This window comes from Neovison vison, chromosome 5, assembly GCF_020171115.1.
Source record: "Neovison vison isolate M4711 chromosome 5, ASM_NN_V1, whole genome shotgun sequence".
Classification (NCBI taxonomy): Eukaryota; Metazoa; Chordata; class Mammalia; order Carnivora; family Mustelidae; genus Neogale; species Neogale vison.
In genome coordinates, this window is record NC_058095.1 from 45,604,710 (window position 1) to 45,624,749 (window position 20,040).

Here is a 20,040-nt window from a genome sequence, read left to right on the forward strand (position 1 = left end):
TTCCCATCACCACTCTGCTGCCCTATCACTTACCCCCCAAGCTTCCTTCTGGAGAGATCACACAGTTGCATTTCTCACGCAGTGTCTCAACGTCCCTACCCCATCTCTCTCAGTCCCACCTTGGGTTTGGGGGAGAGCATCTGAGTCCATCTTGGATCCTCAAGCAAGGCAGAATTGATGTCCTCAAAATAAATCCCCTCTTGCCAACAACCCCCACCCAAGTATCTCATTCCTAATGTCTGCAAAGGAAACTCTAACTTCTTCTTGAAACATGTCTAAGCTCCCCGCCACACCAGAAGACACCTCTAAACAGGAACATCTTTTAAATTCTCTGGTTCTTCTCTGTTTTAGAGGAGAACCCGGCCCCTTCATGCCCATCCCTTAGTTCTGGCCAAGGATGTCGGATGTCGGTAGGGTGAATGAGAGCGTCATGGCCAAGACTACCCTCTCCAGACCACTGGAAGCTTCCCCTTCCAGCTCCCCAGGTCCAGTTCCTCCCGATGGGGGAGCCCCAGGAAGAAAGCCCAAGGGGCACCACTACCCACTCTCTAGCCCACCCTATACTGGGGACCTAGCAGCACCTCAGCAGCAGCATCTCTGGCCCAGGCTGGGCTGGGGGGCTGGGGAGGCAGAGTTTCGAAGGGGGGAGATGTGCGGTGGACTCCCTTCCCTTCCCTCCTCCTCCCCCTCTCCCTTCCAACTCCCAAATTGGGGGCCGGGCCAGGCAGCTCTGATTGGCTGGGGGACGGGCCGCCGGCTCCCCCTCTCCCAGGGGCAGAGTTCCTCCCTGCTCTCCATCAGGATGGTATAAAAGGGGCCCGGGCCAGTCGTCGGAGCAGACGGGAGTTTCTCCTCGGGGTCGGAGCAGGAGGCACGCAGAGTGTGAGGCCACGCATGAGCGGACGCTAACCCCCACCCCAGCCGCAAAGAGTCTACATGTCTAGGGTCTAGACATGTTCAGCTTTGTGGACCTCCGGCTCCTGCTCCTCTTAGCGGCCACCGCCCTCCTGACGCACGGCCAAGAGGAGGGCCAAGAAGAAGACAGTAAGTCCCAAACTTTGGGGGAGTCCAAGGGTACTTGGTATCATGCCCTGCGCTCGGTCCTGGCGGTCTGCGACTTAAACTGAGAATCGGGATGCTCCGGAGACTCGGAGGGCAGGAAGATGGGGAGGGCTTTTCCTGCGCGCTGTGGGAGAGAAGGCAGTGCACCCTGGGTGGGGGCTGCAGATGAACGCCGCGGGTGGTGAGAGGGAAGGATGGAGCGCCGCGGGAGTTGACACAGGAGGGAGTCCTGAGCGAGCACTGTGGAGTATCACGGGGGAAATGTGGGGTCTGGGCGCCGGGTAAGGGGAAAGTACGTCGAAGATGGGACGGGGGCGCTTTGCTGGGAGTTTGGAACCCAAGATGTGAAAGCGATCGGGAAGGCTGTGGGATGATTCATAAGGAAAGATTGTTTGCCCTCTCTGCAGGCTAGACAGTGTTCCTGGGGCCGCGGGGGTGCTGGGCTGAGGGGGGAGGGGGCGCGGAGAGTGGGCGGGTTGGAGGATGAGAAACTTTGGCGCGGACTCGGCAGGGCGGGGTCCTTGCGCCCTCTGCTGATCCACACTGAGCCCCGCGCCTCCACGTCCAGCGCTTCCCCGCGCAGGAACTGCATTGAGCGGACGGGCGTTATTGCCGGTTGTGGACCCCACCTCTAGTCCTGGAAAATAAAGCTGGGGACTGGGTAGCCTCAGTCTCTCAAAGAAGTGGCCCGTCCCAGGGAATTGCTTAGTGTTGCCCGCCACCTAGTGGCGGTCTGAGTAGACGCTCGCGCGGTGGGCGTGGTTAGCTACTTTCTTTAACTGTTTGCGGACTTTTTGGTTCTTTGGCTAAGGCGTGACCCAGAGACCCTGGTTAGCTTTAGGAAAGAGGAGTTGTCCCGAGAGAGCGCTTTTGAGATGTCTGGGTGCTGGAGGTTAGGGTATATCCTACTTTGGGGGTGCCATACAAGACCCTGGGCGGGACCTCAGGCCAATAGGCCCCGCCCCATCCCCCTAGCCCCGCCCAGGCTATCCCACCTGCCCTGGGATGGGGCGGAATGGGGGCTGGACCTCTCTTCTCTCCTCCTACGGGTCCCTCCGACCCCACCCCACCCCCAGTCTCCACACATACCACGCCCCCGCTGGATGGGGCCCCTCCTGGTCTCTCTCCTCCCCACTCCCCCACCTCCCCACCCCCTCACCCCCTCCCAATGGCTTTTTTATTTCACTTGGCTTCAGCGCCGATGGTCTGGGGTTGGAGTTGGAAGCAACTCCGGCCTAAAGCTTTGTTTAAATTCCTGAGAACTGGAAAGAGTTATAGCCGCCTTGGCCAGGCGCCTCGGCCCTGTCACTGGCCCTGATGAGGAGCAGATGAGCTTTTAAGGATTTGGGGAAAGGAGGGGGGACGGGGAGGAGGAGGAGGCGGGAAATGGAAAATCTAAAAGTGTCCTTACGACCGACGGGAGAGGCTACGGGTAGAGCTGGGATCCCTGGAGCCCCGAGGTGGGGGGCCTCGAGCGCCGCTGACAGCCCCTCCTTTCCCCTCTTGCTCCAGTCCCACCAGTCACCTGCGTACAGAACGGCCTCAGGTACTACGACCGAGACGTATGGAAACCCGAGGCCTGCCGGATCTGTGTCTGCGACAACGGCAACGTGTTGTGCGATGACGTGATCTGCGACGAAACCAAGAACTGCCCCGGCGCCCAAGTCCCCCCGGGCGAGTGCTGCCCCGTCTGCCCCGATGGCGAGGGTACGGCTCGGGGGCCTGGGGATGGGGAAGGGCGGGGCCGCCGGGAGCACCCGGTGCAGACCCCGCCGCTCACCCGCGCCTCTTCTTCCCTAGCGTCACCTACCGACCAAGAAACCGCAGGAGTCGAGGTAATCCTCTGCCCTCGACTTTTGCCACCCGCCTGAGTGTCCTCAAGCGCCTCCCTTCTCTAACTCGGCTTCTTTTGTTTCTTCTCTCCCCACCCCCACTCCCATAGGGACCCAAGGGAGACACTGGCCCCCGAGGTCCAAGGGTAAGTAAGCGTGGCCTTCGCTCCGCTGTAGGGGTGCAAGTGGGCGTGGCTCCAGGCTGGCGCTCACCGCCGCCCGCCCTCTCCCCCCTCCTCTCCTGCTGCAGGGACCTGCCGGCCCCCCTGGCCGAGATGGCATCCCCGGACAGCCTGGACTTCCCGGACCCCCCGGACCTCCCGGACCCCCCGGACCCCCTGGCCTCGGAGGAGTAAGTGAAGACTCAAGACAATCCGGGCAGGCCCTGTGTGCTCCACTCACCTCCTGTTCTTTTTCTTTTCTTTCTTTCTTTCTTTCTTTTTTTTTTTTTTTTGTGGGTTTTTTGGCAGATGGCACACTTTATATTTTGAAATGATTTCAAACTTAGAGAAAAGTTTCAAGACTAATGCCAAGAATTCTCACATACACTTCACAGTTTGTCACATTTGCTTTATCAGTCTCTATGTATACATATAACTGTCGCTATTTTCCCTTCTGAACCATTTGTGCTTGAGTTGGCGGATGTCATGTCCTTTTGCTCCTAAATACTTTAGTGTGTCTTTCCTGAGAACAAGGACTTTCTCTTACATGACCATTGCACAATGATTACATTCCAAAATTCTAACATTGGTACAGAACTATTATCTAACCTATGGCCCCTGTCCAAATTTCAACAACATCCAATAATGCCCTTTATTGCAGCTTTCCCCCTGATCCAGGATCATGAATTGCACTTAACTGTCGCATGTCTTCAGTTTCCGTTACTCTGGAACATTCCTCGGACTTTCTTTGTCTTGCACGACCCTGAAATTTTTTTAAGAAGCCAGTTGCTTGGTAGAGGCCAACTGTTTTTATGACTGTCCCTCAATTTGGGTTGGCCAGATGAATCCTCATAATTAGAGTGGGACTCTGTATTTAAAAAAAAAAAGATTTTTATTTATTTATTTGACAGAGAGAGACACAGTGAGAGAGGGAACACAACAAGCAGGGGGAGTGGGGGAGGGAGAAGCAGGCTTCCCACTGAGCAGGGAGCCCGATGCGGAGCTCGAACCCAAGACCCTGGGATCATGACCTGAGTTGAAGGCAGACGCTTAATGACTGAGCCACTCAGACGCCCCTGGGACCTGCATTTTTGGCAGGACTGTCTCACAAGAGATGTTGTTTTCCTTCTTAGTGCATCACATCAGGAGGCACATGTCAATATTCCGTTCTCAGTGACATCTTCCACCTTCCAACTCACTGATTTCTCATACACTCTCTCGTTTTTTGTTTTTTTTTTTTCCCCTAGAACTTTGCTCCCCAGATGTCTTATGGCTATGATGAGAAATCAACTGGAGGAATCTCCGTGCCTGGCCCCATGGTGAGCCACTGGGGGGGGCAGAGATGACAGAAGAGGAGTCCGTGGGGATCCAGAGGGGATGGGCCAGTGGTGGCTTATGGGGGTGGCATAGATAACTTAGGACGTCAAGACGACCATTGGAACCTGAAGTCCAGAGAGGATGCAAGACAGCTGGGTGGTCCCAACAGGAACCACTGGGGGATGGCAAGACCACACCCACATTGCTCTTCCCTACAGAGATATCATTATGACCTCTCTCTCTATTTGTTTTTCCTTCTGTAGGGTCCTTCTGGTCCTCGTGGTCTCCCTGGCCCCCCTGGCGCACCTGTGAGTATCCAGGATGTCATCATGTGCCATCCTGGGCTTCAGTCTTTAGAAGGGAGGATTGGGATGAGGGTAGCAAAAGGTACTCTGAGAGATCAGTTAGTGATCTGGGGAAAGACTGGTAGAGACCTGTCCTTCTAACTGAATCCCTCTTTCTTTCTTCTCCAGGGTCCCCAAGGTTTCCAAGGCCCCCCTGGTGAGCCCGGCGAGCCTGGAGCCTCAGTAAGTACCCCCCCCCAACTTACACCCTATACAAACCCACACTCCCTCTACAAATACGTGGATTCTCCCATTGAAGGACCCCTCCACCGCTGTCGTCTGGGCTCTTCCCTACTTCTTCCTTCCAATCCCTGCCTTCCCATTTTTTTTTTTTTAAATTTTCTCCCTTATCCTGGCTATTCTAATCACCTTTCTTCCTGTTTCCTCTAGGGTCCCATGGGTCCCCGCGGTCCCCCTGGTCCCCCTGGCAAGAACGGAGATGATGTAAGTATTCCAGGCGAGAAGATCCCATGTAGTCCCTAACACTTCCATGGGTTAGGTCCCTGTAATCTCCACCCCAGTGCCGCACCACCTTTGGGGGTGATGCTCAAAGAATGGAAGCCAAGTTCTCCCTGATGCATGGGACTGCCCTTGAACAATGACCTTCAGCCCTTGTGGGATGTTTCCCCATCTTCCCAGTGGAGGACTGGCCCTCCGGACCCTCCAACCACCTTAAAAGCATTCCCCATCCGCACCCCTCGGGGGTGAATGACTTCCTTAGGCTTAATTATCTTAGATTTTCCCTCCATATATAGAAATAAACAGAAATACCTTTGGAGGGACTCAAAATTCACCAAATAAGGATTTTACAGTAGATGTAAGCTGAGCTCCAAATTCAAAGATAAGATTCTAGGCTCCTCGACCTGACCTTCAACAATACCAAGAAAACTCAGACCTCCCACACTTTCCTGGCCCATGGGTGCGCACGATGGTCTTTTCTCTCCCTTTCAGGGTGAAGCTGGAAAGCCTGGTCGTCCTGGTGAGCGTGGCCCTCCTGGACCTCAGGTGAGCTGGAATGTGTGGCTGGCCATGGGCTTCTCTACAGGTGGGCTTCCCTTGGGAGCTGGGTCCTCAGTGTCATCTTCTAATGTCCCTACCTCTCTCCTCCTTTTCTCTTCTCTCCAGGGTGCTCGGGGATTGCCTGGAACAGCTGGCCTTCCTGGAATGAAGGGACACAGAGTAAGTCTCCTTTGAGCCACTGGGTGGCAGCTACAGAAATCCTAAGGGATAGGAGTAGGATTCCGAAAGAACTCCCCTCCACTGGGAAAGAAATCTCAATGAAGAGATTGGGTGAGCTCTTGGCCCATTTGGGGTTTAGTCTAGCGCAGAGACAGAGCCCGTGGGGAACCCCTAAGGCACCTTCTCAGGTCAGAGTGGGGACCAAGGTTCCCTTCCATTGGTACTCACCTTGGCCCTTCTTCCTATCTTAGGGTTTCAGTGGTTTAGATGGTGCCAAGGGAGATGCTGGTCCTGCTGGTCCCAAGGTAAGAAGATGCCCAAATGTCATGGGCCTCCCCCTCCCCCCACCCCCCCGCCAGCTCACACCGTGTGAACGAATTCCTAACTTTATTCTGTGTTCTCTAGGGCGAGCCTGGTAGTCCTGGTGAAAATGGAGCTCCTGGTCAGATGGTGAGTGTGTCCAGTTCTAGAAGGAAGAGAGGGTGCAGGACATAGGGGCCAAGATGAGGCTTGGCGGGGGAAGGGTGCGTCTCCTGTCTCACGTGGCTTTTCTGGCTTTTGTCGTCAGGGCCCCCGTGGTCTGCCTGGTGAGAGAGGCCGCCCCGGAGCCCCCGGCCCTGCTGTAAGTACTCCTGGCCCCCTTGAGGACAGCTGGGCCCTGGCAGGGGTTCCTGACCAGTTACAGGGTCTGGCCTGTGCTCAGCGCCAGTAACTGGGGCTCCCCTCTCTCCGGCAGGGTGCTCGTGGAAATGATGGTGCTACTGGGGCTGCTGGACCCCCCGTGAGTGTGATCTCTGGACCTCGGTGCCTGGGAGTGGGGAGGGCTCTTGGTGTCAACTCTTGGGGGGATGGCGGCATGGGGCTCAGAATCCCAGGACCTCTGCTATTCCCGGCTGTGATTTGCAGCTACCACCTTCCTTCTTGCTGACATTTCCATTTCATTCACAGGGTCCCACCGGCCCCGCTGGTCCTCCTGGCTTCCCTGGTGCTGTTGGTGCTAAGGTGAGCCCCCTGCCTTCCTCTGAGCACGATTGCCACAGGCCAAGGTGGGGGGTGTCTCCCCGCTCTCCAAACCAAAGGGACCAGAGAAGCTTATCCTCTTTGTGCTGGGATCCCCTTCTCTGATATGGGAGTCCTGATTCTTGGTCTTCCTGTCCCTGCCACACACACACACACACACACACACACACACACACACACACACGGAGACATCCAAAGGGGAGCTGGGCTTCCAGGTTGGCTCCTGACATGTCCTTTTTGTCCCATCCAGGGTGAAGCTGGTCCCCAAGGAGCCCGAGGCTCTGAGGGTCCCCAGGGTGTGCGTGGTGAGCCCGGCCCCCCTGGGCCTGCTGGTGCTGCTGGTCCTGCTGTGAGTGTCACCTCCTCAGTGCCCTGGGGCCTCCCCCCCAGTTCCTGGTCTTGGCCTGTCCCTCACCCGCTTCTCTCTCTGTGCCACAGGGAAACCCTGGTGCTGACGGACAGCCTGGTGCTAAAGGTGCTAACGTAAGTGCCCCAAGGGTCTCAGAGCCCCCCCCCGCCCCCCTCCTGCAGACCCCCTGACCTGCGCTCCTGAGCTCAACCTCTTCTGCCTCCTACAGGGCGCTCCTGGCATTGCTGGTGCTCCCGGCTTCCCCGGCGCCCGAGGGCCCTCTGGACCCCAGGGCCCCAGCGGTCCTCCTGGCCCCAAGGGTAACAGCGTAAGTATCCCTCTGCCAGTGAGTCCCGCCCCATGCGCTGGCTCCGGTGTGGCCCTCCCTGCGGGAGCAGAAGGATCCAGGCCCGTTGTGGACCCCAGAATCTTGCCTCATCCCCTTCTCCTCCCTCGTGCAGGGTGAACCTGGTGCTCCCGGCAACAAAGGAGACACTGGCGCCAAGGGAGAGCCCGTAAGTGTCCCCGCACGTCGGCCTGTCTGCCCTGGGGAGCCCTGGAGGGAGACCCCGGGAGGGGATGGGAACCCAGGGGCGAGATGGCACCCGGTCAGCCCCTCACTGCTGGCCGCCCCCTGATCTCTGCCCTCTCCAGGGACCCACTGGTATTCAAGGACCCCCTGGCCCCGCTGGGGAAGAAGGAAAGCGAGGAGCCCGAGGTGAACCCGGACCCACTGGCCTGCCTGGACCCCCTGGCGAGCGTGTAAGTGCCCCCCTCTTTGCCCCCAGCGCCAGCCTGGTGCCCCCATGTCGGAGCTCACTGACCTCTTCTCCTCCTGCAGGGTGGACCTGGTAGCCGTGGTTTCCCCGGTGCAGATGGTGTTGCTGGTCCCAAGGTAACGTCCCTTCACGGCTGGGGTGAGCCCTGCTGCGCCGCGGGCATCACCTTCCTCTCCCCCGTCTAGTCGCCTCTCGCCTCCAGCCCCGGTCATTACTGCTCCAGACTGGGGCTGCAGGCTCTCCATGCCGGACTTCCCCCTGACCTTCCCCCTGCCCCCAGTGCCCCTCAGAGCAACCCCACTGTGCCCCACCAGGAGGAGTAAGACGCTGGGCCACGGTAAAGAAGCCCAGACCTAAGGCCCTGATTGTCCCTATGACTCCCCCAACCAGGGTCCTGCTGGTGAACGTGGTTCCCCCGGCCCCGCTGGCCCCAAAGGTTCTCCTGGTGAAGCTGGTCGCCCTGGTGAAGCTGGTCTGCCCGGTGCCAAGGTGAGTTCTGACCCCTGTGTTGGACTTGTCCCAGGACCCTGCTGGACCCGTGTGGGGTCTGAAATGAGGCGCCCTGGAGCCGGACCACGGGTCTGCCTCTGGAGGTGCCCCTCCCCTCCTCTGTCCCCCTTCTCCCCACCTGGCTCACACCTGTCTGCTGCCCCTTAGGGTCTGACTGGAAGTCCCGGCAGCCCCGGTCCCGACGGCAAAACCGGCCCCCCTGTGAGTATTGCTCCCCCCAGGGCCCCTCCCCCTCCCACCCACCCACTCTCCAACTTCACTTCTGGTTCTGTGCCTTCTGTCCTTAGGGTCCTGCTGGTCAAGATGGTCGCCCCGGACCCCCAGGCCCCCCTGGTGCCCGTGGTCAGGCTGGCGTGATGGGCTTCCCTGGGCCTAAAGGTGCTGCTGTGAGTATTCATTGAGGAACGTTCCAGAGACAGGGACAGGCGCTCCTGGAAGTCCTGGAGTCCTGGATGCCCGTCCCAGCTTTGCCACTGACTTGCTGTGTGGCCTTAGGCCACTCACTGCCCGTCTCTGGGGCTCAGTCTCCCTATCCCAATAATGAGACCTCTCTTAACTCTACTCCCATTGCTCTCTCCTTGGGAAAAAGTATTGTTGGCGCAGCCCCCCCCACACACACACACAGGGGAAGAATGGGCCTTTTTAATGATAGTCAACCCTAAATCTGGGTGGGCTCTTTGAGGTTGAAAAGGAGATACCAGAGGAGATGAAAGCCCTTTGCAGCTTGGGTCACCATAGGCATATGGTGGCAAGAAGGAAGGGAGAGGATGGGGGCAGCAGCCTGCAGGGACAGGTGGTCTGGGGAGAGAGGGCTCAGGGAGATAGGAAGGAACCAGCAATAACATCCAGCAAAGCGTTTCCCCAGGAGCAGAGCTGGAAGAAAAGAAAACCCCTTAAAAAATGTCCCTCATGGTAAACCAAAAGGACCCAGGTGGGCCTGGTTTCCCACCTAAGCCCCGCTGACTCTGACTCTGTTTCCCTGCAGGGAGAGCCCGGCAAGGCTGGAGAGCGAGGCGTGCCTGGTCCCCCCGGTGCTGTTGTAAGTAGCTCCCCGTGGTTTCTGTCCCCTCACTGCCCCTGCTTGTGACACAGCCCCTCCCTGCAGAAGGGGTACAGAAGGCTGCAGCCTCTCACCAGGGCAGCAGGGGCTCCCCGTGGGGGTCTGCTCTGTCCTTGTCCCCCTGCCTCCTCCCCAACGCTGAGTCCTTTTTTTCTCTCCCCTCAGGGTCCTGCTGGCAAAGATGGAGAAGCTGGAGCTCAGGGAGCCCCTGGCCCTGCCGTAAGTGTCCAGGGCAGGCAGCCTGGGGAGGGGGTGCTGTGGAGACACCCCGTCCCCCTTTTCACTGGGCCCTTCCAGGGACCACAGCGTTCTTTCTGTGACAGGGCCCCGCTGGCGAGAGAGGTGAACAAGGTCCCGCTGGCTCCCCCGGATTCCAGGTGAGGCCTGCCTGGCAGGGGGTGAAGGCCTGGGGTTCCCCTTGTTCTTTTTCAGATTCTAATCCTACCCACCTCCTGCCCCCCTCATTTCCCATCTACAGGGTCTCCCTGGCCCCGCTGGTCCTCCTGGTGAAGCTGGCAAACCCGGCGAACAGGTGAGAGGTAGTGGGCGGCCAGAGAGGTGGGGAACACAGGGTGTTTAGAGGAAGAGGCCAGTCTGCCTCCCTGCACAGATAACCAGCAGCTAGAGGGATCCAGGCTAGACACCCTGCAGGACTTCCCGGAAGCAGGGCACGGAACACCTGCCCGATAAGATCTGGACGGGACTACATGGCTGCTGGTCCAAATGATTTTTTTTTTTTTTTTTTTGAGCTGTGGGGCTCACTCTGACTTTTCCCTCAGCCCAGAGTTTGGGGAGGGGGCTGTCTCTGACAGCACCCCAGGAGGATGAGAGGGCTAAGCCCTGTTCAGTGCAAAATAGGGGTTGGTCTCCAATGACAGACCCCAGGGGCCGTCCCCCAAGACATCAAGAACGCTCTCCAGTGGGGAGGTCTGAGGTGGGGTTGGCTCACTCTCTGTCCTGCCTCCCCCTCAGGGTGTTCCTGGCGACCTTGGTGCCCCCGGCCCCTCTGGAGCAAGAGTAAGTAGAGCTCCTGGCTGTTCCTGCCTGAATGCCCTGCTCTTGGCCCTGTCTCAGGAGCAGCCATCATGTGCCCCATCCTTCTCTTCCAGGGCGAGAGAGGTTTCCCTGGTGAACGCGGCGTGCAAGGACCCCCCGGCCCCGCAGGTCCCCGGGGAGCCAATGGTGCCCCTGGCAATGACGGTGCTAAGGTGAGGGCAGCAGAGGGGCCAGGTCCAGCCCCTTCTGAGGCAGGGGCGGGTGCCTGGTTGTGGCCAAAGCCCCCTAGATATGAGGGAAGGGTGGCAGGGGGACAGGACGGAGTGGGGTCCGTGGGCAGCCTGAAGTTCTGGGCTGGGAGCCTTTCCTCTTAGCTGGTGCTTATCTTTATCCTGGGCACCAAGACCAGGTGGTATTAAGAGGGGGCACAGGGCTGTGACCCACTCCTGGGACCCCATGCCTCATACCAGTCCTCTTGTTTGTCCCCTAGGGTGATGCTGGTGCCCCTGGAGCCCCAGGTAGCCAGGGCGCCCCTGGCCTTCAGGGAATGCCTGGTGAACGAGGCGCAGCTGGTCTTCCTGGTCCTAAGGGTGACAGAGTAAGTTAAGCCCCCTCCCCTGAGCCGTGCGGGGCTCCCATCTCTGTCTCCCTGTGCTTGGGACACTCCGGCCTCTCTCTCTACCCTCCCTGGGCTCTTTCCCTCATCTCCTTAATCCTCTCTTCTTCCCCTCTGGCCTTGTTGCTGATAAACCCTCTACCAGCCTATCCAGGCTCTTCCTGCCCCACGAATCACCATGGTAATGGGAGGAAGGTGACCTGATGGATGGCGTTATTCATCCCTCTACACAAGGCATGGGCCTCTTGCCCCAAGTTCCACCACAGCCCCTAAGCAGGCACCTTTTGCTCTGAAAGATCTTGAGTCCCAAGCACAGGCTGGGGTAGGGCAGAGCTGGGGAGGGGTCCCAGACACCAGGAGGATACTCCAGGTCACCTCCCTGTCCGCCTCCACCGCAAGTCTCAGGCTTTCCTCTGTCTTTAGGGTGATGCTGGTCCCAAAGGTGCTGACGGTTCTCCCGGCAAAGATGGTGTCCGTGGTCTGACTGGCCCCATTGGTCCTCCTGGCCCCGCTGGTGCCCCTGGTGACAAGGTGAGGTGGCCCCCAACACACAGGTTCCCCAGCAAGCCTGGGCACCGCTCCCAGGGAGAGGCAGGTCCTGCCATTCTGAGCTGGTCACCTGAACGTGGGAGGACCAGAAGACAGGGGAGGCTCTCCTGGGGTCATCTGTTGGGGTACTTACTTCTCTGACCTGAGCCTCTTGTCCCTCCCTCTCAGGGTGAAGCAGGTCCTAGCGGCCCTGCTGGTCCCACTGGAGCTCGTGGCGCCCCCGTAAGTATAGAAGACCCACACTCTGCCCCAGGCTTTGTACTTCCTGCCTCCTCCTCCTCCTCCTCCTTCCCTCTCACCTGCTCTGGGCCCTGGGGAATGCTCCTCTGGCCATCTTCCCCTCCAGCTCTGCCCCACCCCAGCCCAGGACCCCACTCCAATCTGCCTCCTTTTCTTCTAGGGAGACCGCGGTGAGCCTGGTCCCCCTGGCCCTGCTGGCTTCGCTGGCCCCCCTGTGAGTACCAAGACCCCCACCATTTTCCATCTCCCACTGGGACACGGGACCCTGGGAGACTGCATAAGGACAGAGGCGTGGGCCAGAGTCAGGGAAGGAGGGCGGGGAGGGATTCTTGTCCCATTCTTCCTGGAGTGGCTGCCCTTCCCCAGCCCCATGGGGGCCCCTGATGGGCCAGCGCTGCCGCTGCCGTACCCCGCTCCTCCACTCACCGCCCTCCCTCCTTCCCCAGGGTGCTGATGGCCAACCTGGTGCTAAAGGCGAACCCGGTGATGCTGGTGCTAAAGGCGACGCAGGTCCCCCAGGCCCCGCTGGCCCCACTGGCCCCCCCGGCCCCATTGTGAGTATCACCCTCTCGGCCCTGAGCCGCAGGTGGACCTGGGGCTGGGACCGGCCCGGTCTTAATGGCTCTGTGCTGTCCTCCAGGGTAACGTTGGTGCTCCTGGACCCAAAGGTGCTCGCGGCAGTGCTGGTCCCCCTGTGAGTACCTCACTTTGCTTCTCTGCTGGGGCTCCTGCCGACCTGTGTGCGGGGGGGAGGGGCGGCCAGGCCAGCCTGGGGCAGGGGTGGCGGTGTTCTCCCTCTGACCTCTCTGTCCTCCTCTGCCAGGGTGCTACCGGTTTCCCTGGTGCTGCTGGCCGCGTCGGTCCCCCCGGCCCCTCTGTAAGTACTGTGGTGAAGACTCCAACGCTCTGCGGGTTGGGGGGGGTGGTGGCGGTGGTAAGGGGCACAGGGGAGGAGAGGGTGCTGAACCCCTCTGAGGCCTCCGCGGGGCTCCAGAATCCACGGGAACCTGACAGCCCCTCTTCTCCCTGCCCAGGGAAATGCTGGACCCCCTGGCCCTCCCGGCCCCGCTGGCAAAGAAGGCGGCAAAGGTCCCCGTGGTGAGACCGGCCCCGCTGGACGTCCCGGTGAAGTCGGGCCCCCCGGTCCCCCCGGCCCCGCTGGCGAGAAAGGATCCCCTGGTGCCGACGGACCAGCTGTAAGTGCGCCCTCCCGAGGGGTCCCGAGCGGAGACGTACTCCCCGGCCCTGGCAAGGCACCTCACCTTCGTCTCCCTGCACCCAGGGTGCTCCCGGCACTCCCGGACCTCAAGGCATCGCTGGACAGCGTGGTGTGGTCGGCCTGCCCGGTCAGCGAGGAGAGAGAGGCTTCCCCGGTCTCCCCGGCCCCTCTGTGAGTGCCCCCTCCCCTCGGGGCACCCCGAGAAGAACCATCCCTGGGGCTGCAGCCTTGGAGGCCGAGGGCCCTGCCTCTACCCCGTCTCTGGGCTGACTCTGTCTTCTCCCCCAGGGTGAACCTGGCAAACAAGGTCCTTCTGGAGCCAGTGGTGAGCGTGGCCCCCCTGGTCCCATGGGCCCCCCTGGATTGGCTGGACCCCCTGGCGAGTCTGGACGCGAGGTGAGCCATTGCCGGCCCCGTGGCAGTGCCCTCCGCGAGCCCACTTTGGCCTTGGCCTGCGCCTCCCTTCCCCCTGCTGATGCTCATACCTCCCTCTCTCTCGGCAGGGATCTCCTGGTGCTGAAGGCTCCCCTGGACGAGATGGTTCTCCTGGCCCCAAGGTAAGATGTCTGCACCCCAGAGCCACGGCTCCACCGCCGCTCCCCCGCCCCAGCCTGTTAGCTGGGACTGACTCCCTGTCCCCTCCTCTGCCGCTCTCAGGGTGACCGTGGTGAGACCGGCCCTGCTGGACCCCCCGGGGCTCCCGGTGCTCCCGGTGCCCCCGGCCCCGTCGGCCCTGCTGGCAAGAGCGGCGACCGCGGTGAGACTGTAAGTAGCTGGACTCCAGCCTGTCGTCTTGGGCCAGGGACTCTCTGGGCCGGCCTGTGAGCCTGCAGATGCACATCTGACTTCCCCGAGGCTGGGGGAGGACAGGGGGTCTTACAAAATGTCGGGGCCCCTGGCCGTCCTGAAAACCCGAGCCGTGGCTCAGCCTCGAGGCGCCCCTCTCCCAGATAGACCGTCGCCTCCCCTGGGGAAGGGGGTTTGGCCCCAGGAGCTTGCCCCATGTCATGCGAAGCTGAATTTCCCTGAAGGTTCATCTGGGACTCAGGAGGGACGGACATGGTATAGGAAAGGATGTGAAGAAGGACGGACATGGCCGCGGGGTGGTTTCCTCCCGCAGCTCAGGCTGTAGTAGGATCTGATGTACTCTCTGCTCTCCCCAGGGTCCTGCTGGTCCTGCTGGTCCCATCGGCCCTGTTGGAGCTCGTGGTCCCACTGTAAGTGCCTGACTCTGGCCCTCGTGTCCTGTGTACCTGGCCCAGAGGTAGCCTACATCCCACTCGGTGCTAATGAACCTTCCACCTGACAGACTGTTCCCTCTTCTCTTCTAGGGACCCCAAGGTCCCCGTGGTGACAAGGGTGAGACAGGCGAACAGGGTGACAGAGGCATAAAGGGTCACCGTGGCTTCTCTGGTCTCCAGGGTCCTCCTGGTCCTCCCGTGAGTATACTTAGCACCCCGCAGCCCCTAGCTGCCTTTGAGCCCTGTTATACAATGGGGGGGGGTGTTGCCTCAGTTTCCCCTCTGGATAATCATTCTCATTCCTCCCTAGTAGGGACTGGGGTGTAAAGATTTGTGGACATTGCCAAGGGGCTTCTGGGAGGGTGAGGGACACAAAGAGGGGGTAGAGGGGATCTTAGCCTGTGGACACCTTGGGGCTAGATGTCCAGAATAATGGGGCGGGGGGCAGGTTGCTGGCCACGTTTGACCCACATGGGGTCTTACTGCCTTTGCCTCTGTCCTTCAGGGCTCTCCTGGTGAACAAGGTCCTTCTGGAGCTTCTGGTCCTGCTGGTCCCCGAGTAAGTTGTGCCTCTATCTACCTTCCCTTGCAGGGGCCCAAGCCCAGGCTCATTTCGGGGTCTCCTGTCTGGGACACAAGTGTCCTTATCTCTCTGTAGAAGGGTCTGGAGGCAGCAGTTGGGAGGAGGGAAGAAGAATCCCGGACGATCTCTCCTGACTGCAAGAATGAACGAGAAGGAGGCTGTGGAGGCCGAGCCGGGCCGGGAGGGCCGTGGGCTTCTCTGCAGAGCTGGGCTGGTGGTCCTGTGCTTTTGAGCAGAATTCCTCCAACCATCTTCCTCTTCTCAGGGTCCCCCTGGCTCTGCCGGCTCTCCTGGCAAAGACGGACTCAACGGTCTCCCAGGCCCCATCGGGCCCCCTGGTCCTCGCGGTCGCACTGGTGATGCTGGTCCTGTTGTACGTAGCCTCCCCAACCCCCTCAGCCCCCGTGGCCCTCAGCCCCAAGGGCGCTTGGACCATGGTAATCCCGGCTCTCCTCCCTCTCTGTGCAGGGTCCCCCTGGCCCTCCTGGACCCCCTGGTCCCCCTGGTCCTCCCAGCGGCGGTTTCGACTTCAGCTTCCTGCCCCAGCCACCTCAAGAGAAGGCTCACGATGGCGGCCGCTACTACCGGGCCGATGACGCCAATGTGGTCCGTGACCGTGACCTCGAGGTGGACACCACCCTCAAGAGCCTGAGCCAGCAGATCGAAAACATCCGGAGCCCTGAAGGAAGCCGCAAGAACCCAGCCCGCACCTGCCGTGACCTCAAGATGTGCCACTCTGACTGGAAGAGCGGTGAGGGCCGCCTCCTCCCTCCGTGACCATGTGGAGCCCCAAGGGGCCCTGATGACCACGGGTGCCCCGCCGCCAGTACCTCCCCTGACTCTGTCTTGCTCTGTCCCATTGCAGGAGAATACTGGATTGACCCCAACCAAGGATGCAACCTTGATGCCATCAAGGTCTTCTGCAACATGGAGACAGGTGAGACCTGCGTGTACCCCACTCAGCCCCAGGTGGCCCAGAAGAACTGGTACATCAGCAAGAACCCCAAGGAAAAGAGGCACGTCTGGTACGGCGAGAGCATGACCGACGGATTCCAGGTGCGTCCGCTGGTCCTGGAGCCGCCCTCCCAAGATGGGGCTGGCCCAGGGCTCAGAAGGGTCAGGAGGGGAGGTCCTGGGTGGACTAGACTCCTGATAAGGGGGACGGACACTGCTGGGCTGGGAGGCAGGAGTCCTGGGCCCTTGATCCTGGCTCAGACATGGGGTACCCACAGTTGAGCAAAGGTTGCTACTTCTGGACAGGAAAAGGGTGCTCCGGGATGCTCTCAGAGGACTCCAGGGAGGGAAGGAGGCCAGGACTAGAGGCTCCAGCGTGGTCACTCACTTGCTTCTCCCCGCGACCCTTCTTCCCCCCAGTTCGAGTATGGTGGCCAGGGCTCCGATCCTGCCGATGTGGCCATCCAGCTGACGTTCCTGCGCCTGATGTCCACCGAGGCTTCCCAGAACATCACCTACCACTGCAAGAACAGCGTGGCCTACATGGACCAGCAGACCGGCAACCTCAAGAAGGCCCTGCTCCTCCAGGGCTCCAACGAGATCGAGATCCGGGCCGAGGGCAACAGCCGCTTCACCTACAGCGTCACCTACGACGGTTGCACGGTGAGTCCCGGGCCGGGCCCCTGTCTGGGCTCCGGCTTTCCTGGCAGGCCGTACTGGCCCTCACCCCACCGCTCCCACCCGGTGACGCCCCTCTCCCGTTGTCTCCCCTTCACCCCAGAGTCACACCGGAGCCTGGGGCAAGACAGTGATCGAATACAAAACCACCAAGACCTCCCGCTTGCCCATCATCGATGTGGCACCATTGGACGTTGGCGCCCCAGACCAGGAATTCGGCATGGATATTGGCCCTGTCTGCTTCCTGTAAACTCCCTCCCACTCAACCTGGCTCCCTCCCACCCAACCCACTCACCCCTGACCCTGGAAACAGACAAACAACCCAAACTGAACCCCCCAAAAAGCCAAAAAACGGGAGACAATTTCACATGGACTTTGGAAAATATTTTTTTCCTTTGCATTCATCTCTCAAACTTAGTTTTTATCTTTGACCAACTGAACATGACCAAAAACCAAAAGCACATTCAACCTTAACCAAAAAAAAAAAAAAAAAAAAAGAATAAATAAATAACTTTTTAAAAAAAGGAAGCTTGGTCCACTTGCTTGAAGACCCATATGGGGGTAAGTCCTTTTCTGCCCGTTGGGCTTATCATACCCCAACACTGCCCTTTCTGCTCCTTTCTCCATCCCTCCTTGGGGCCTCCCCTTCACTGCTCCCCAAGTCTAAGTCTCCCCGAAAGACACAGGAAACAATGCATTGTCTGCCCAGCAACCAAAGGCAATGCTAAAACACCCAAGTGACCCCCACACTCCCAGCCCACTCCCCTCATCCAGCACCCCCAAACCCTTGGGGGACCTGAGGTTCTCAGACTGCCAAAGAAGCCTCACCATCCGGCCTCCCTGTGGCTCCTGCAACAATCCACTCTTCGTGTTCGAGGGGGCGTGCTGGGGGACCCACGGGCCCCTCACTGCCTGCCGGGTTTGGAGGAAAGTCAGGAGGGGCCACGACAAAGCGGAAGGAAACAGCGGAATCATTCAGGGACACGTGTCAATCCCCCGTGCGACAGGGCTGGGTGGGAGAGACTGCTCTGTTCCTTGTGTAATTGTGTTGCTGAAGGACTACCTCTTCTTGTCTCCGTGTGTCACCGGGACAACTGCGTGGGGGCGGGAGTGGGGGCGGGGCGGAAGGGGCTCCCCATTTTATATCAAAGGTGCTACATCTCTGTGACGGGGTGGGGCGGGGAAAGGATTCACTGGTGCTAGGGAAGTCAAGGACCCCCACCCCCAGGCCAGCAAATGTTCCTTTTTTGTTCAAAGTCTTTTTTTTATTCTTTGGTTGTTTTTTTTTTTTTTTTTTCCTTGCGGATGGGGACTCGTGAATTTTCTAAAGGTGCTACTTAACTTGGGGGGAGAGAGTGTCGCAGCTCAGCTCGGTGCTCCCTTCCCCCACCTCTATGCCCCCCTAGCCGCCTCTCTCTCCACCTCTCTCTCTCTGAAACCCCGCTCCTCAGCGGCTCCCCATCCTCTCGGCCTCTCTGTCCTGTGTCCTCTCTCTGGGTTTCAGAGCACAACTTCCCAAAGCACAAAGCAGTTTTTCCCCCAAGGGGTGGGAGGAAGCAAGACTCTGTACCTATTTTGTATGTGTATAATAATTTGAGATGTTTTTAATTATTTTGATTGCTGGAATAAAGCATGTGGAAATGACCCAAACATACCTGCAGTGGCCTCCTGATTTCCTGCCTTGGAGTCTAGGGTTCGGGGAGGGGAGCCTGCGGGGGCGGTGGGGGGGGCAGGGCATGCTTTGGCAGGGGTGGGGGGGTGGTGCGGAGCTCTCCTGTTTTTGCACCTTCCCTCCTCCTCTTTATCTAGCACCCTCTGCAGTGGCTTCCCCGCTCCCTCTTGCCTTTCTTATGCCTAAACGCTTTCCCCCTCTCTCTTGTAGTCCTCCCAGACTGTCTCCCAAATGTCCTTCTTCCTTAGGGTGCCACACGCACCCTAGCAACCCTTAGCAAGCGCAAGAGCGCACATGCCTCGCTTCAGCTCCTCGGCTGCCCAAACCTCGGGCATCAACACCATCAACTCCGCTCTCCACGGGTGGGGGCACCCTGCAGGGTTGGGGGTGCAGAGGGTTGGGGGGCACTGTGGGAAGCACTGCGGGGGGTGGGGAGGGGGGCACTGGTGAGGACTCCCTGGGAACCCCTTCCTCAAGGCCTCTGCCCTGAGACAACATTGGTTGTCTGGCTTCGCCCTCCTCGCTCACTTTGAGTTCCCCCAAGGGAGCAACAAGCAGGACAGGTCAAGAGAAGGGTCCCTGAGGGCCCAGAGGAGAGGAAGGGCTCTGGCTCTCCGGACCCAGGGAAGGAGGAAGGGAGCCTCCCTAGGACCCTCAGAGAGCTGCAGTCAAGGCACAGACAGGGTGCTGTCCTGCTGATGACAGGCCCTGACCCCACTGGGAGCTACCAGGTCCCTCTTGGCCTCCTAAGTCCCCATCACACCTGGGATCCTGGTGGCCTGGCAGGTCCTTTAGCCCAGCCTCTGTCTCCTGCCCATGCCTGATCCTTTTAAAAAAAATTCTTGCTTCCTCTGCCTCCTTCTCCCTTCCTTCCCTTCTCCCTCTCTGTCTGCCTGCCCCTTCCCCCTGCCTGCCTAAGAACCTGTGGCCCCTGGAGGGAAGGTGACTGGTCAGATCCCCAATCCCAGGGAAGAGGAACAGCCCTGAGCCGTCACTGGGGCACAGAGGTCTCCAGAATTCTGGAGCAGACCAGGCACCCAGAGACCTGGAGACAGGGAGAAGCTGAAGCATTGCCCCCCACCCACCCACCCAAGGTCTTGGGGTGCCTAAACTCTCCAGGGAAGGAAAGCTCCCCCCACCCCCCGCCTAGCTTCCCTCAGGTCTCAGAGAGACGGAGTCTAAAAGGCCACTGGCAGCCATGCTAATGCCATTGCTGTCATTAGGTGGTCATGACGACTAATTGTGCCTTTTAATAATTCATTGTTAGCACTTCTACCACAATCTGGGTAGTGTAGAAAGGGAATTAGTCTTGAGCGGTTAAGAAATTATGACACGTAAATGAGGTTTTCTTCCTAGGCAGCTTACCCAACCTGCGTGGTGATGGATGGGTGATGCCTTGGTCACCCCCAGCTACCCTGGCCTCCAGCATCCTCCCCACCCCCGCAATCCGGGGGCAACCAAGGCTCTACCTGGCTGTTACCCACCTGTCCCATCTCCCTGTCCCTCTCTTGCCACACCTATCACACCAGCCAGAAAGGGTGACCATGACCACAGCTCCCACGTATGTACCACACTTTCCACATCCAGACCTTTCTTTACACGTCTTCCTCTGCCTGAACAGACAGCCCTTATCTCTGCCAGCTCAGCGACCCCCACTCCCGGCCACGTGTCCCCTCATT

General features: G+C 59.5%; 1 protein-coding gene across 1 annotated transcript; it reads left to right on the forward strand.

Moving 5' to 3' along the window:
- Positions 1-809: 809 nt before the first annotated feature.
- COL1A1 (collagen type I alpha 1 chain) lies at positions 810-18,339 on the forward strand. The gene is made up of 51 exons (XM_044248718.1): positions 810-1,044; positions 2,575-2,769; positions 2,863-2,897; positions 3,005-3,040; positions 3,145-3,246; positions 4,303-4,374; positions 4,636-4,680; positions 4,846-4,899; positions 5,107-5,160; positions 5,668-5,721; positions 5,842-5,895; positions 6,147-6,200; positions 6,301-6,345; positions 6,464-6,517; positions 6,632-6,676; positions 6,844-6,897; positions 7,166-7,264; positions 7,354-7,398; positions 7,494-7,592; positions 7,726-7,779; positions 7,919-8,026; positions 8,106-8,159; positions 8,434-8,532; positions 8,701-8,754; positions 8,841-8,939; positions 9,539-9,592; positions 9,779-9,832; positions 9,937-9,990; positions 10,092-10,145; positions 10,586-10,630; positions 10,723-10,821; positions 11,100-11,207; positions 11,649-11,756; positions 11,943-11,996; positions 12,175-12,228; positions 12,461-12,568; positions 12,655-12,708; positions 12,838-12,891; positions 13,049-13,210; positions 13,297-13,404; positions 13,522-13,629; positions 13,737-13,790; positions 13,891-13,998; positions 14,397-14,450; positions 14,565-14,672; positions 14,980-15,033; positions 15,323-15,430; positions 15,526-15,808; positions 15,923-16,113; positions 16,432-16,674; positions 16,793-18,339. Exons 1-51 carry the CDS (start codon positions 954-956, stop codon positions 16,937-16,939), a joined length of 4,383 nt encoding a protein of 1,460 aa, XP_044104653.1. The 5' UTR covers positions 810-953; the 3' UTR covers positions 16,940-18,339.
- Positions 18,340-20,040: the final 1,701 nt, after the last annotated feature.